Genomic DNA, 17196 nt, shown 5'->3' with positions numbered 1-17196 from the left:
CACACTGAGCTGGGGCCTGCTTGGGATTCTATTTCTCCTCCTCCCTCTGCCTGCCCTCCCCAAAATAAAAAGTAAAATAGAGGTTATGATCCTTGCCTGCTTTACTAAGTAGTTAGTTGTGGTTATGAAAGTCTTTTGTAAGTTATGAAATGCTGTATGAGTACAAATCATTGTTAGAACCACACCCTTGGGACAGGAAGAAAGTTGGTGAAGTTTGAGTTAGAAACCCTCAAAGTTTTTATCTTGTTCCTTGATTTGCAGAAAACAAATGATCTGGGAGAATTCCTGTTACTCTGTCCCTTGTTACACATGGTCGGTGTTTTCCATTCTATAGCAGTTTAACTGAGTGTACCTCCTCTTTAAGAGTCCTGATCTAGTTAGGCACTGTGCTGTTCTGATAGATCAATTCTAGGACACTTGGCTTTCTGGGGTCTTTATTGACCAATTTGAAAATACTCTCCTATGTTTCAGGAATACTCAAGAAATTTGAGGAAGAAGATTTGGATGACATTTTAAGAAAACGATTGAAGGACTCAAGTGAAATACCTGGTGCTCTGTGGCATATTTATGCAGGGAAAGACATTGATAAGATAAGGGAATTTCTTCAAAAGGTATACATTTAGGTTGCAAATAGTTTCTTTCTTTACCTTGAGCAAGGACTTTGTAATTTTTACTGGAGCTTCATTTAGCATTCAGGAATATAAGATCATTAAATAGTTTTACTTCAGAAAAGGAGGGGACTTCTTACTATTGTTGAAAGTCAAAAGCTCCTTTCTTTTGTTCCTTTTAAAGCCCATTTCATGTTGAGGTATTTGAATGGCAACTTCTTTCAGTTGCTAATGATCCCTATCTTCTTATAGTGAAGAACTAAACTGTTGATGAGTCAGGTGTTACCCTTGGTGAAATGTGGTGAAAATTACAGGATATAAAAACTAGTATGTCTTAGAAACATCTAAACAAGGTGTAGGACCTTTCTTTTTTTTGGCTTTTGACATAGGCTGCCAATTGCTGCCACATCAATTGCTGTATATATTTGAATAGACTGAAATTTTAGTAATTGTACTTTTTAGTTAGACACTGAAAGTGACATGAATTTGGAATAATTAGTTCAACCTTTTGCTCAGATATTTACTAAACATGCAATTACAGGGATTTCTTGTAAGGGACTATCACTGCTGATTTTATTATATACTTAATTTTCCATCAGAATGGATTTAAGGTTTGTCTCTGTTCAGTATGAAGTGAAGGAGCTATAGCTCTGTACCTACTATCTTATCCCAGAATACCTATCAATATTTTAATTTTAAAATATTGTAAATTATGCTTCTTAAAAGCAGAATGATTATTGCACTGGTTTGTAAAAGGATCCCTTGAAATTGACTTGTCAAAGGTTAGAAGGTTAGCACCATTTACCTACATTTTGTACTACATTTTTAAAAAAGGCAAGATCAGGAAGTGTTTTAAGAAGAAGTCCATACAGATAGTTTGGCTTTGGGGGAAAAAAGAAGCTATTAAACCTGAGCTTTTCCTAATCTCTGTGCTATGCTTTTGAAACAATCATAAAGAAGAAACCAGATGGTTGGTAACTTTCTGGTGGATGGAAGAGGTGAGGAGGTAGTAGTATGACTCACTTTATTAACAGCATCTCAATGCGCAATATTGTTTTAATATCCTTTGGCTTTTCCAATTGTTGTAGAATATTATTTAACTTAAGTGCATACATTGTTCCATAAGATTCTAAGAATAAAAGATGGTTATTGTAAAGAAAATTGAAATATAACCAAACAGGATTTACCATTTCCCTTACTTAAAATTGAGGTATATATTTTAATTTTAATCCATATTGCAGATTTCAAAAGAACAGGGCCTTGAAGTTCTACCAGAACACGATCCAATACGTGACCAAAGTTGGTATGTGAACAAAAAGCTCCGCCAAAGACTACTTGAGGAATATGGAGTCAGAACCTGTACTCTTATTCAATTCCTTGGTGATGCCATTGTCTTACCAGCAGGAGCACTTCATCAGGTACGTAAACACTTAACTTCTCACACATCTGTTACTTGAAGGAACCAATTCTGAAAAAGAAATTGTTGGGGATCCCTGGGTGGCGCAGCGGTTTGGTGCCTGCCTTTGGCACAGGGCGCAATCCTGGAGACCCGGGATTGAGTCCCACATCAGGCTCCCAGTGCATGGAGCCTGCTTCTCCCTCTGCCTGTGTCTCTGCCTCTCTCTCTCTCTCTCTCTCTCTCTCTCTCTCTGTGACTATCATAAATAAATTAATTAATTTAAAAAATTTTTTTAAAAAAAGAAATTGTTCTGATAAGAGAATGACCCGCACCCAATTTGCTTTCATTAAGAAATCACGAAAATAGCTTTCCAGTGCTTGAAGAGATCGGACGTAATTAAATGCTTTGAGAACTTAAAATTGTTTCAGTGTGAGCCAAATTTCCATTTTTGTATTGTTTCTGGTTTAGTGGATTAAAATCTCATTTTTAAGACTTAAGGGAGAAATAAGAGATACTATATATTCAGTTCTCAGAAGTGAGACTTAACACTTAAGAATTAAGACTTAAGAGATCACACATTTTCTAAGGCACCAAATTGAGCAGAATGAAGTGTCAGCTAAACCATTCCATAATTCAGGCTTTTAGTGTAAACTCTCGCCTTATTAGTTTGCCAACATAGCAATAGCATGTCCAAAGAAAGATGATACATAATTTTTATAGCTGTTGATCTGTAACATTTAAAAACAAAAATAAACACATTGTCTTTGTTGCTGTGGCTTAACTATGTGGCACCTGGGAAAATGGCATGGAATAGATAGTGGGCATGGAGGATTGGATTAAGAACATACAGTGGATTCCTATAAATAGACTGCAGCTACCACAGACCAGCTTAGCCCTCATAGTAACAGAGTATGGAGAGGAAACCCAGAACCCCAAATGTTAGTTCACTTCAGAGTTGGTTCTTCACCTTTCCTACCACCTAGTAATTGAGATGTATCTGATCTATGTACTTTTATCAAGGAATGATTTCCACATTTTATGTAACTACATAAGCAATTACTGCCTGTTGAGCATTGTGACACCAGTATATAATAGCACAAATATTGCTTAAGTGATAATAGTTGCTTAGTTTTTAATATGTCAAACTCAGGGCTGAATTTTTCATTTCTACATATCAGATAGCATTTAAGAAAATGGTACATTAATCTTTTTGTAAATAGAAAGAATTCTTTGATAATACAAGATAAGTTCCCTTGAAAAGCCTTACATATTTAATTTATCCAGTATCTATTTTTTTTTAAGATTTTATTTATTTATTCATGAGACACAGAGACACAGGCAGAGAGAGGCAGGCTCCATGCAGTGAGCACAACGTGGGACTCGATCCCAGGTCTCCAGGATCACACCCTGGGCTGAAGGCGGCACTAAACCACTGAGCCACCTGGGCTGCCTCAATATCTATTTTCTTAAAGTTAAACCGGTGCAGTTTTTTAAACAGAGGTATAATTTCAGTGCACAGTTCTCCAAGTTTTGACTAATATATCATTAGGTAACAACACAACAAAATATCAAACACTTCCATCACTCTTAAAAATTCCCTACTGCCCTTTTTTACTCAGCTTCTCCCATCTGACATTCCTTTTTTGTTTTTCCATCTGACATTCCTACAACTGCTTATGTTTTTCTCCTGTAGTTCTGCCTTTATTGAATGTCATAGAATATGTAGCTTTTGAGTCTAACTTTTCTTATTCACCATATAAAACATTTGAGATTCATCCATGTTCGATATACCAGTAGTTGGATCTTTTTAATTGCTGGCTAGTTGTTCATTGTATAAATGTAACAGTTTTTTTAAGCCATTCACCAGTCAAAGAACGTTCGGTGGTTTCTAGGCTGGGACAATAATAGGTAAAGCCACCAAAAACATTTGCATACAGGTTTTTCTTTTTAAAGATTTTATTTATTCGAGATAGCAGGAGCAGGGGGAGCAGAGGGAGGGAAAAACAGGGAGCCCGACACTGGGGGCTCAATCCCAGGACCCTGGGATCATGACCTGAGCTGAAGGCAGACAGTTAACCAACTGAGCCATCCAAGCTCCCCATCATACAGGTTTTTCTATGAACATCAGTTTTTATTTCAGTTGGATAAATACCAAGTAATGGAATTTCCTGGTCATATAATAAATGTATGATTAACTTTATAAGAACCTGCCAGGTGGTTCTCTAAAGTCATATCATTTTCTATTCCCCAAAGTAATCTATATGAGTTCCATTTCCTCTGCTTATTGGCAGTATTGTTTTTAAGCATATGAATAAGTGTGCATTGGTATCACATTGTAGTTTCAGTTTACTCTTTCTTAATAACTATGTTTAGCATCTTTTCATGTGCTGATTTGCCATCATCTACATATCTATTTTGGTAAATCTTTGTGTTCAAGTATTTTATACATTTTTGCAGTTAGGTTTTCTTTGGGGGGGGTTCATTTTTCTTACTGAGTTTTGAGTAGTGTTCTTAACTACTCTACTTTATAAGCTCTTTATCTGATATTCTCCTGAACTGTGACTTGTCCTTAACATTTGCTTAATGGTGTCTTCCAAAGAGCAGTGTTTTAATTTTGATGAAGTTCAGGTGATCAATTTTTTCTTTTATGTATCAGACTTTTATTGTTGTATACTCATAGTTACTGCCTAGCTCAAGATCACAAACATTTTCTCTTACATTTTCTTCTAGAAGCTTTATTGTTGTTAGTCTTAAATTTAGATCTGTAATTCCTTTTTAGTTAATTTCTGTACATAGAGCAAAGTATGGACCAAGGTTCGAATTTTTTTTTACATATGAATAGTTTAAGTTTAGTTTTTCTTAGTACTATCTATTGAAAAGACTATTTTCAAATAATTTTTATTTTGAAATGTAATACAGTTATATGATTTTTAAGAATCCAAATAGTACAAAAGGATTCACAGTAAAAATTCGATCTTTTTCTCACCTTTGCCCTCTGTTCCCCTCCTTCAGAAGCATTCACTGTTTACCACAGAGATTCTATGCCATGTACATGTCTGTCTGCCACTGCTTTTGTATGGGGAGAGACCATGTGTTCTCAAAATAGTAGGCAGAGTGATCCTTTTAAAAAGTTTAGCTCACATAACACTGCTCAAAGCTTTACAAGGCCCTAAATGATCTGCATTTGTATCTTGTCCATGCCCTCATGTGTACACACATAAACTACCCCCTTCACTGCTTTCCTTCCTTCTCCCTGGCCACCCTGCCCTATCTATGGTTTTCACATACACCATGCAGGTTTCCACTCCAGGGCCATTGTGCTTACTAATCCTTTAGCCTGGAATTCTTTTTTTCAGATATCTGTAATAAGACTTGCTTCTTCACATTCTTTAAAGTTTGTTTATTCAAATGTCACCTTCCTCAGTGAGGTCTTCCCTAACACCCTAGTTTAAAAGTGCAAATTGTGTCTTCCGATTCCCAGTCATCTTCCCTGCTTTATTCTCCTCCATTTTGATCATCACCTCCTGACATTACTCATAATTTATTTGCTTTGTTTATTGTCTTTTAATCCCCACTGGAATATAAGGTTCATGAAGACAGAGTTTTCTGGTTTTTTTTCATTGCTTTCTCCTATGTTTAGAATAATGCACTTAAATATTTGTAAGTCCTGACAGCCTGAAAATATGTTCTCCTGTACAACATTTCACACATGTATAGATAAAAACAAAGTTATGACTTTACGTAATTTATATATATTGTGCTCTTTGTACAAACATGTAAATTTTAGCCTTTTCCTGGATGTGTCTTCTCTGGCTACTTCAGGAAAGTTTACGTAGGTTGGATTCTAACTTTCGATTATGACTATAGACATGAGTACATAGAACAATATGTTTTCTTTTGAGATACATAGGAATATCACTTAGATTCTAGAGAGCAAATTTCATCATAGATTTCTAGAGTATAAAAGATGTTATACTTAAATATACTGAAGCAGCATGTATAACCTAGACTGGCAAATTCTATTTTGAGCTCTGCTACTAACTTGCTCAGTGTTCCAAGACCACTCTGCTACATATTTGGCATAAAATTGCCAGCTATAAGCACAAAAATTTGTCTTTTCCTTATGTGGTGTGATAATGACACATGGTTATTTGTACTCTGTAAAGAGGGTGTTGTCCATGACTCAGAAGTGATGATCATGTAGTTTTGAGAGAATTAAAAGGAAGTAAGAACTCTCTGTTCACAGTATTAACTTGAATTTGAGATGTATGATTATTTACAACTTAGTTCTTAGAGGTCCTGAAAACTTCATTGATGACTTCACTTCCAATATACTATAGGTAGCTCTTAAAATCAACCAGAACTCTTAAGTTAGTACTTCTCGTGTGTTAGCATACATCAGAATTTCCTAGAAGGTTTGATAAAACAGATTGCTGGACCCAACCACCAGAATTTTTGATTCAGTGGGTCTGAGGAAGAACATGAAATTTTACATTTTCTAACAAGTCCCCAGGTAATGCTTTTGTTTACTCTCTGAGGACCATGCTTCAAGAACCATTGGCAGATAGGGAAGTCCTTGCAAACCCAAGGCACCTATCAAAAAATGGTTTTGACCAGATGATACATTGTATTCTTTGGTTTGTCAGCAGGGAGTACCTTGAGTACCCACACTGAGTAGCCACAACCCTCCATATATATTAAGAATGGATGCCTGGGTGTCTCAGTGGTTAGGCATCTGCCTTTGACTCAAATCCCGCGTTGGGCTCCCTGCATGGAGCCTGCTTCTCCCTCTGCCTGTGTCTCTGCCTCTCTCTCTCTCTCTCTCTCTCTCTCATGAATAAGTAAATATATAATATTAAAAAAAAAAGAACTACTCTACAATTGCAGGTTTAATCTTTAACATTTTTTGATGTTTGCCACACATCACAGAGTGTATCTGTGAAACCCTAGTGTATCACTAGATGGAGCAAGTGGACCCTGACCTCCAGGATTTACTTTGTCTTAGCTCTAATACCTGATGTTCTCAGTGGCATTCATTCATTCATTCATTCATTCATTCATTCATTCATATTTTTTGGTTTGTTTTGAAGATTTTATTTATTTGAGAGAGAGCATGAGCAGGGGGGAGGGCAGAGGCAGAGGGAGAAGCAGATTAACCACTGAGCAGAGAGCCTGACAGGGAACTCGATCCCAGGACCCTAAGATATGACCAGAGCCAAAGGCAGAAACTGACTGAGCCACCCAGGTTCCCCAGTGGCCTTCATTTTAAACAGCAACAATTTAAAACAAACAAAAAAAAAACACAAAATCATCTTCTTTTTTTTTTTTTTTTTTAAAGATTTTAGTTATTTATTAGAGTATGAGTGGGGAGAGGGGAAGGGGCAGAAAAGAAGGAGGCTCCCCAGTGATCAGAGAGCCCAACATGGGGCTCAATCCCAGGACCCTGCAGATCATGACCTGGTCCAAAAGCAGCCACTTAACTGAGCCACCCAGGGACCCTGCCACAAAATCTTTATGATAAATTTGTCCTTAGCTGTTTATCTTAATCATGTTTGGTCATTCATAGTGAGTTTATTTTATTTTATTTTTTTTTAATTTGCATTTATTTATGATAGTCACAAAGAGAGCGAGAGAGAGAGGCAGAGACACAGGCAGAGGGAGAAGCAGGCTCCATGCACCGGGAGCCCGATGTGGGATTCGATCCTGGGTCTCCAGGATCATGCCCTGGGCCAAAGGCAGGCGCCAAACCGCTGCGCCACCCAGGGATCCCTCATAGTGAGTTTATAATACTCCTAAGTTGTGAATTCTCTGCATTCATAATGCTAAAAGGACTTTGGCAAAACCTTTCACTTTTTTTTTTTTTTTTTTTTTTTAAGATTTTGTTTCTTCATGAGAGACACAGAGAGAGAGAGACAGAGACACAGAGTGAGAAGCAGGCTCCTCAAGGAGAGCCCGATGTGGGATTCGATCCCTAGACTCCGGGACCACACCCTGAGCTGAGGGCAGACAACCTCTGAGCCACCCAGGCATCCCAAAACCTTTTACTCTTAGTCACTATGTATACCACAGTGACTGTGTCAAGATATAATAGCCTTCCTACTGTGAACACAAAGAGTTACATTTTCTAAACATTTCCTATTTATGATTACAATTGATCCCATAGGCAAGTATGAATAAGACAGTTTGTCAAAGGAGTAAAATGTAATTGACTCATAGATGGCCAGAAAAAGGTATTAAGTAGAATGAGAAGTTAAAAAAGGTTCTGCTTTTAACACTAAACCTTGTCTCTTCAAACTAACCTGTAAGCCTTTAAGCAAAATCTATCAGGTTGAGGTCATTAGAAAGTATCATAGCATTTTTAAGCACTAATAAAAGTCACAGTTCAAAAGTGATTTTAAAATAACCATGAACTGGCAAAAACTGACAGAATCAACTTTTCTAGAACTGTGGAATCTAATCCAAAGTTACATCAATCGAGGACTATTCAGTGAAGAAAAGGGCAGCTGATTTGGGACAGTTAAGGAAATCTCTGACAGGTCACTGGCTGACCACTGAGATAACAGACTTCAGTGATCACACCCAACAAAGAACACAGTCTGCAAGAATAGTGTGGAAAAGTCACGAAAGAAATGTATGACTAAGGCCTTGTCCGACAATCAGCAGCAAACCCTGAGGCAGAAAAAGAATCTTATTTCCAGTAGCCACATTATAATGTTCAGGTGTCCAGTTTTCAGCAAAAAGTTGTAAGACAAATGGAAGCCATACAGTATGCCTATTCATAGGGGAAAACAGTCGGGATCCCTGGGTGGCGCAGCGGTTTGGCGCCTGCCTTTGGCCCAGGGCGCGATCCTGGAGACCCGGGATCGAATCCCACGTCAGGCTCCCGGTGCGTGGAGCCTGCTTCTCCCTCTGCTTCTCCCTCTGCCTATGTCTCTGCCTCTCTCTCTCTCTCTCCCCTCTATGTGACTATCATTAAAAAAAAAAAAAAAAAACATAGGGGAAAACAGTCAGCAAAAACTGTCTTTTAGGAAGTCCAGACATTGGACTTACTAGACATAGACTTGAAGTCAACAGCCTTTTATTTTTTTTATTTTATTTTTTTTTGAAGTCAACTGTCTTAAATGTGCTCAAAGAGCTAAAGGACCTGATGAGGATTCACCTTGGCTAACTCCCTGCCGAATGCTTATTAAATGTCTGGATTTTTTTTTAAACTGTCAAAAAAAAAAAAAAAAAAAAAAAAGAGCTAAAGGAAACTGGTAAAGAAAATCAGGAAGATGGCATATGAACAAAATTAGAATATTGATGAAGAGACAAATTCTAAAACAGTAGAACTAGACATGCTCAAAGAAAGGTACATGCCAGAACTTTTGAAGGACTTAATCCCCATGGGCATGTTCACGTAAGTGAAAGACGTAACAAGACAGGACATCTGGAGGCTGTATGCTGGTATGACTGAATTAATATAGGACCGTACAGCATCTGTTCGACAAGATGTTACAGGAGCTGGGTTCCTTTCGGCTTGCCATTTGTTGGCTGATTTATCTTGGAACAGGCACTGAAGTTCTTATCCATAGTTTCCTGCTCTGTGAAATAGAGCATCTGTTCTAGAAACATATAGTAAAGATCCAATGAGACTGTATAGCAGTGCTGAGAATGTGAGGACTCACTATGTTCATCCTGCAAAGGAACCAGCAACCTAATGATTAAAGGAAGAGAATTTTTTTTTAAGATTTTATTTATTCATGAGAGACATAGGCAGAGAGAGAAGCAGGCTCCCCGCAGGTATCCTGATAAACGGGTATCATGATCCCAGGATCATGACCTGAGCTAAAGGCAGACACTCAACCACTGAGCCACCCAGATGCCCCAAGAATGTTTATTTATGCTACCAAGTTGTCAGTAGAAGGACATTACTTGACTTAAAGAAGTCTGCAAGCTTGAGCAGCTGTCCAGGTCAGACATCATACCCAGAGGAAGAATTCCAGCACCTTTGGAATCCATCACACCATTGTCAAATTAGATTTTTTCAGTCTTCTATTCCTCACTTATATTCTTCTTGTACCTCCCAATTAAACTTACTTTCATCTTACTAAAATTAGGATTGGTGTAGGGGTACCTGGGTGGCTCAGTTGGTTAAGTGTCCAACTCTTGATTTCAGTCAGGTCCTGATCTCAGGGTCATGTGTCAGGCTCCGTGCTCAGTTCGGAGTCAGCTTGTCCCTCTCCTGCTGCTGCTGCTTTCTCTCCCTCTCCTTCTCTTTCTTCCAAGTAAATAATTTTTTTTAATGGAATTAATGTAAACACTTAGTTTTCAGTTATTTCTCCTTTCTCAGGAATTTTATGATATCCTTTCATATCATTCGAAGACAACCTAGAACATCATAAAATCCAGATTGGATCAGCTTGGTCCTTTCTGTCATTATACTAAACATGAATAGGAAACAATTCCAAGAAATAATGAAGTACCGAGTCAGTTTGTACATGGTGTACAAATTACACATAAGACTATTGACTGGCTTCTTGTGAAAACCATTTAGTCAGAGGAGGGACAACTATTGAAAACACTTGTACTGATGCCACTGGAGCCTAAAGGTATTATCGTTGGTTAATTTGGAAGAAAGGCACAAAAAAAACTAGAATAATTTGAAAACTCCTGTGAGCAATAGATCTGTCTAGAACAGTTCCTCACAAACTAAATTTCATTTCTTTTGCTTTCATTTCCTTTTTTTTTTTTAAGATTTTATTTATTTATATATTCATGAGACACAGAGAGAGGCAGAGGGAGAACCACGCTCCCTTTGGGGAGCCCGGTTCATGACTCAGTCTCAGGACTCCAGGATCTTGACCTGAGCCAAAGGCACGGTCAACCACTGAGCCACCCAGGTGCCCCATTATCTACTTTCTATTGTAAAAGTTAACAGTGAAGGTGCCTGGGTGGCTCAGTCCATTAAGTGTCCGAGTTGATTTTGGCTCATGTCATGATCTCGAGGTTGTGAAATCAAGACCTGAGTTGGGCGCCATGCTCAGCGAGGAGTCTCCTTGAGATTCTTGCCCTCTCCCTCTGCCCTTCCCCCCATTATCATGCTTGTTCTCTCTTTAAAATAAATATTTAGAAAAAAAAGATGGCTGGGTGGCTCAGTCAATTAAGTATCTGCCTTTGGCTCAGGTCATGATCCTAGGGTCTTGGGATCGAGTTCCATATTGAGCTCCCTTCTCAGCAGGGAGTCTGCTTCCCCCTCTGCTCCTCTCCCTGCTTGTGATCTCTCTCTCTCTCTCTCAAATAAATAAAATCTTTAAAAATAAATGAATAGGGATCCCTGGGTGGCGCAGCGGTTTGGCGCCTGCCTTTGGCCCAGGGCGCGATCCTGGAGACCCGGGATCAAGTCCCACATCGGGCTCCCGGTGCATGGAGCCTGCTTCTCCCTCTGCCTATGTCTCTGCCTCTCTCTCTCTCTGTGTAACTATCATAAATAAATTTTAAAAAAAAGAAGAAAATATTTAAAAATAAATGAATAAATAAAGTTAACAGTGAAATGACCCAAATGCTGTGAAAGCCAAAGGACCAGCAGTAGACATCAGATTGTTTGCACTGAATGGTAAAGCAGATAGTTACCAGTTAGCTTTTTTTTTAATAACACCAAAAAAATCCCTTTTACATTTACGAAAAAGTCTCCACATGAAAGCTTTTCAGTGATGTAGCTCTCATAAAAATAAGGTGTTATGCTTTGAAATGCATTTGATGTTTTAGAGAAAATAAGTTCTGTGGTATTGCTGCCTCCTAAAATTTAGATTTTATTGTTTCTGTTTTGGGGATAGGTACAGAATTTTCACAGCTGTATTCAGGTAACTGAAGATTTTGTGTCTCCAGAACATCTTGTACAGTCATTTCATTTAACACAAGAACTGAGACTTTTGAAGGAGGAAATCAATTACGATGATAAACTACAGGTAAGAAATGAGCTTTCTAAGGAGCTTCTGTTCTACATGCCTTTTATAAACAGGATGCACGTAGAACAGCTTAGGTGGGGATCCCTGGGTGGCGCAGCGGTTTAGCGCCTGCCTTTGGCCCAGGGCGCGGTCCTGGAGACCCGGGATCGAATCCCACGTCGGGCTCCCGGTGCATGGAGCCTGCTTCTCCCTCTGCCTGTGTCTCTGCCTCTCTCTCTCTCTCTCTCTCTCTCTCTCTCATAACTATCATAAAAAAAAAAAAAAAAAAAAAACCAGCTTAGGTGATCACTGCCTACATTGTCATATTAGGATAACAACCACAGATTAACAATATGCATTTAATTGTATGAGTTTTAGTGGCCCTTAGTCTAACTTGCAATTTAACATTTTTTAACTTTGACTCTTTTTTTCTTTAATTTGGCTTTTCTCATTAAGAAAAAAAAATTTTAATATAGCAGTTCTTCATGTGTTACTTTATCTCCAGCTGAAGTGATTAGAAATACCAACATCTCTTTCAGGTTAAAAATATACTGTATCATGCAGTCAAGGAAATGGTGAGAGCTTTGAAGATACATGAAGATGAAGTAGAGGATATGGAAGAAAACTAGGTGTGGTCCATCCAGTTCGATGTTTTTTGGCTGTTGAACTGGAATTACTCTCAGACGATGATATGTATGCACATTGACTTAAGCTTCATAAAACCATCAGTGCCAAGAAATTTCTCTTTTGTAGTAATTACTTGTTACTGATACCGCAGCAGTATAGCATATGTCACAACTCCTGTGATTCAATGTTAGTTATGAAAACAAGCTAAATTTAAAAAGCAGCACTTCATAGCTGTTTTTGTATTATAGTGTATATGATGTTTGTGAAAATGCCAGATTTAAAATGATGTATTTATTTTTGAGGAAAAAAAACCCACAAAATTCTATGCTATATTGTTGATCAAGTGTAAATGTGACCTTGTACAGTTTACTAAAATAACTGATATTTTTCACTACATTGAGACAGTTACTGTGAGAATAGGACACAAACACCAGCTATTGCCTGCATTTGGGAAATTGCTGAATCGCACAGCATTCATGTCATAATCAGAAAATTACTGCCAAATAATTGTAAAATTTGTAAAATATGAAGTATATAAAGTAGATACTAAATATGGACACTTCAATATTTTGTTGAAGCTATTGACTGTACAATTAAACATTTTCAAAAGGTGTAATTTATTTAAAATTGTCTCATTTTGGTAAAATTTATGTGAACTTTTAAAGCTAAATATTAAACTTAATATGCTATGTAAATATATACATATATACATTTAATGATGTATTTTTTTAAAACATTGGCTTGCTTTTATTTGTTAAAAGTGCAAGTGTTACATATGGCTTTGTACATTAAAGTTGAAAGGGGTTTTACATTTTCCATTAAAAAGACTTTATCAAAAAATGGCTTGTTCCAGAGTTGTTCTTCCTCTTATGACATACATAATACTAGGGATTCATCATGATGATGACTACTAGCATTTTCTTGTAATACAGCATTCTCTTCTGGAACATTTCTTTTACTCTTAGAAGTTTCCAACTTTTCTTCAGATTTTATGAACCATCATAAGTGCCTCAACTTAATTGTCCTGTGGCCCAACTAAAGAAAGGACTACGAGTAACTCCCATTTGTTATTTATGAACGCATTTTAATTGAAATAAAAACCCATACATGAATTTTAAAAGCCATGATTATGAGCATATGTGATCAGTTTCAAGTAGGTGTTTGTTTTTCACAGCAGAGATAGCTGGTAATACAATTTTGTTGGTGGGGGGAAGCAGTGGCAGGGAAGTGGCTAACGTCAGCAGCCTAGTTGAGTAGTTCTGCTTACTCTGTGACCTTGGTAATTCGAGTTAATTTGAAACCTTGGTCTTAATAGCTATTTATCAGTTGGCTGGTCGCTTTGAGGTTCACAGAGCCCTATTTGAAGCTCCTGGAAATACGTAGTCCTCCACTGACACCTGCAGGATATTGAAGGGACAGCCTTTTATTTTTACCTGAAAGCGCAGCTTAAAAGAAAAAAGTAGTAAGTAGCCCAAGTTGTGACCATGCAAGTTGCTTAGTTTTCATCCTGTTGCTTCCATCTACCCCTTTAGCTCCATGTGGGCTATTACATCACCTTCCACTTGGGCAGGTTCTCAGGACTGAGCAGTGGCCCACGTGGCATAAGAGTTCATGGGATGGATGATGACTAGATGGCTAGAAAAATTGGGCTGAGGAATAGCTCAAATGATTATGTGAATCTTATGCAAGTTTTTTACTTTTTAATACTGTTTTTCAAAACATTTCAATGCATTCAATACTTTTTGCTTAACACTTTGAAAAGTCCCATCTGATTTAATTTTGATATAAAATTAATTTCAAATCCAAGATATTAAATCTGGAGTAGACTGCCTGCTGGTTTCCTAAAGTCTGCCAAGAACCCAAAGTCTTGTGCTGATTGTCTTCCAAACTTTTTTGCTTTTTGGCTGTTGTTTGAGCCACCTTCTAACCATACTACAATTCTACAGAATAGCTGAAACTAAGGAAAAGTGGCTTCTTTCAGAGTACACTCAACCGATAAAAGTATTCTATCCATGGTCTGAATTTCATGCTAGTGACTTAATTCTTGGTACGGCAGGGTGGAGAGAGTAGACTATAATGGTTACATCATTAAAGACATTAGACTTTTTGGAAGGCCGGGAGTTGTGTTACTGATCATATCCCTGATGGAGTACTTAGACTCTGACCATTTACCTTGTTTCCTCCATCCTTTTGGTTGGCTCAGATGCTTCTCACATATGAAACGATCTGAGCATGTCTGTTTCCTCCCCATAGAGACAGAGTAATAAATGTGTAGGATAATCTGAAAAGTTTCAAGGAGACTTTATACAGGGAAACTTGTGCTAAGTATTTAGGTTCCTCCCATTTTACTATAATTTGGACCTGAATATGAATTCCTTTTCCTGACCAATGAAGTACTTGAATCCCAATCCGTTTCTCTTCTGCCAACACATTCCTGGATCGTAACACCCATACAATGTCTAGTTACTTCCCTTTTAATAATATCTGTGTAAGATTAGTGAGCTTCAGAAGAAAAATGTTCTCTCCTACCTTTACTTTGCTTGTTCTGTGTGTGTATACATGCTATAGATAGAGATGAAAATTTATCATGTTCTATCTCTAGATGCCAACCTATCAAAGACACTCTGCCAGACCAGATCAGGAATGTTGTCCACAGAAGAGGAAACAAAAGAAAGTGATTTAATTACCATTCTGCAACTGTACCTTACACTGTAAACAGGGGTGTAGCAAGTGGCCAAGATTCAGGCTCAACTTTATGATGTACCTGGTTACACAGTAATCTCGATAGTGACACCTTGAAACTATATGAAAGGTATAGGAACGGAGTAGTATATAAAGTACTTTGGCTCTCACAGTAATCAATCTGGTTCTTGTAATGAAAACAAAGTGACTTTCAAACAAAAATGAAATGTTGGCGAGCTCCAGGTCACTGGCTACATACAAAGTGCGTTCCCTTTCTTGATTGGGAAGATTTTACAGCTGACTTAAGCTGTTCACTCAGTTCTCTGTAAATAAGCCAACCAGCTGCAGGAAAGACTGGAGGATTGCCTATCTTTTCTGTGTCTTGTCTATGAAAAAGACCTCAGCCCTGGGGTCATGGAGGGGCAAATCAAGAATGGTGTGTTGTATGTGTGGGTCACAGCTGGACTCCATTTTGAGAGGAGGTACATTCTGAGGACAAATGAGCCCCAACAATGCTCTCCTGTCCCCTAGTCTTTGACCCCAGATTTGACAGACGAAAGATTTGGATAGCTGGGTCAGTGAACAAATCAAAATGAAGCAGCACAAAACAAGATGAAGACTGGGCCCCAAGAGGAGGTAGCATAGTCCTCTGCAACTGTAGTGAGGGTGGTAACTGATTCACAGCTCCTGTCGAGCTATCAATACAGGGATGGGGAAAAGCACAAGATCAAGGTTAAGATTTTGTTCGGAAACTTTTTTCCAGATGTAAATAATAGTGGCCAGCCTGTAATGTTTTGCAGAAGGAGATTGAATGAATCCCTTGAATCCCACTATAGTCCTTCCCTAAAAAAACCACTGCTCTCTGCTGAGTCCAGTAAAAACCACAGGACCTAAAGGGGGAAAGGGGAGGATTTGGGCATAACACTGAAAAACTTTTATCAGTGACACATTTTTAAGACAATAGTGTCTTACATATGTTAAATGTTAAGAAGTAGATTAACGCTATAAAATAAATCTGGCACTTTACTATGAAGAAGACAGACCAGAAATTGGCTTTGGCAAAGGGCATCAGATAGGTTGCTGCTTGTGACAAACACTGAAATGGTGGAAATAGGGTTCTATGAAATCAGAGGGAAACACCAGCTGTGGATGGATGAGTGGGGGCTCAATGCCATCATGAGGGTTCAGGTGCTGCAGTTTTCTGCATTCAACTTAAGGTTTTCTTGCAATGAAATTGCCTGTTAAGCCAATACAAAATGCCTATCATGCTTAAATTATTCCCCATAAATTTATGTTGGGACAAATTTGAATTTTCATAACACCACCACTGAGCTGACTCTACACAACAAAAAATTCTTCAAAGCTTTGAGCCAGTGACGCTATAGGATTTCAGAAACAAATTCTAGTAAATTAAAAATTTTGTACATCTGTTGAATTATCACATGATTTGCATCACCTCACTTTCCCTCCCAGAGGAGAAATGAAAGTAGCGATTGAGTCCAGTGACTAATGGTTACGTATAGGGGCACCTGGGTGGCTCAGTGGTTGAGCAGCTGTGTGTAGCTCCTGGGATCAAGTTCCGCATCAGGCTCCCCTTGGGGAGCCTGCTTCTCCCTTTGCCTATATCTCTGCCTCTCTTTGTGTGTCTCTCGTGAATAAAATAAAATCTTTAAAAAAAAAAAAAGTATAAGCTCCAGAAATTGTAGTCCTGGGGAATTGCTGCCCTTCCCTTGTTAATGGAGCTTTTGATACCATACATAGGACATTGATCCACCGCCGTCTGCTTTGACATATGTTCTTAGGAGTCCACATCTGGTTCTAAGTATTCTATTCACATCTTTCCAACCATTAGCAGTTTCTTGAATTTTTCAAGTCCAATGTTTAGTCCTCATCCAGCCACACAGTGTGTCATTCCTGGTGTTCAGCACATTTTCTGTGATGGTCAGTGACTCAG

At 38.2% G+C, this 17196-nt stretch overlaps 1 protein-coding gene across 5 annotated transcripts in view; it reads left to right on the top strand.

Annotated features, from left to right (window-relative positions):
- Nucleotides 1-13400, top strand: part of JMJD1C (jumonji domain containing 1C) — a 322913-nt gene extending 309513 nt beyond the window's left edge. For all 5 annotated transcript variants that reach the window (XM_038534062.1, XM_038534059.1, XM_038534058.1 and 2 more), the window contains 4 exons: nt 472-611; nt 1850-2026; nt 11823-11954; nt 12473-13400. In XM_038534062.1, coding sequence (XP_038389990.1) covers nt 472-611; nt 1850-2026; nt 11823-11954; nt 12473-12562 — 539 coding nt within the window. In that variant the 3' untranslated portion in view covers nt 12563-13400. The remainder of the gene's footprint in view (nt 1-471; nt 612-1849; nt 2027-11822; nt 11955-12472) is intronic.
- Nucleotides 13401-17196: the final 3796 nt, after the last annotated feature.

Source organism: Canis lupus, chromosome 4 (genome assembly GCF_011100685.1).
Source record: "Canis lupus familiaris isolate Mischka breed German Shepherd chromosome 4, alternate assembly UU_Cfam_GSD_1.0, whole genome shotgun sequence".
NCBI classification, from domain to species: Eukaryota; Metazoa; Chordata; class Mammalia; order Carnivora; family Canidae; genus Canis; species Canis lupus.
The sequence above is the reverse complement of the archived record's forward strand: the minus strand, read 5'-3'. Positions and strand labels throughout refer to the sequence as shown.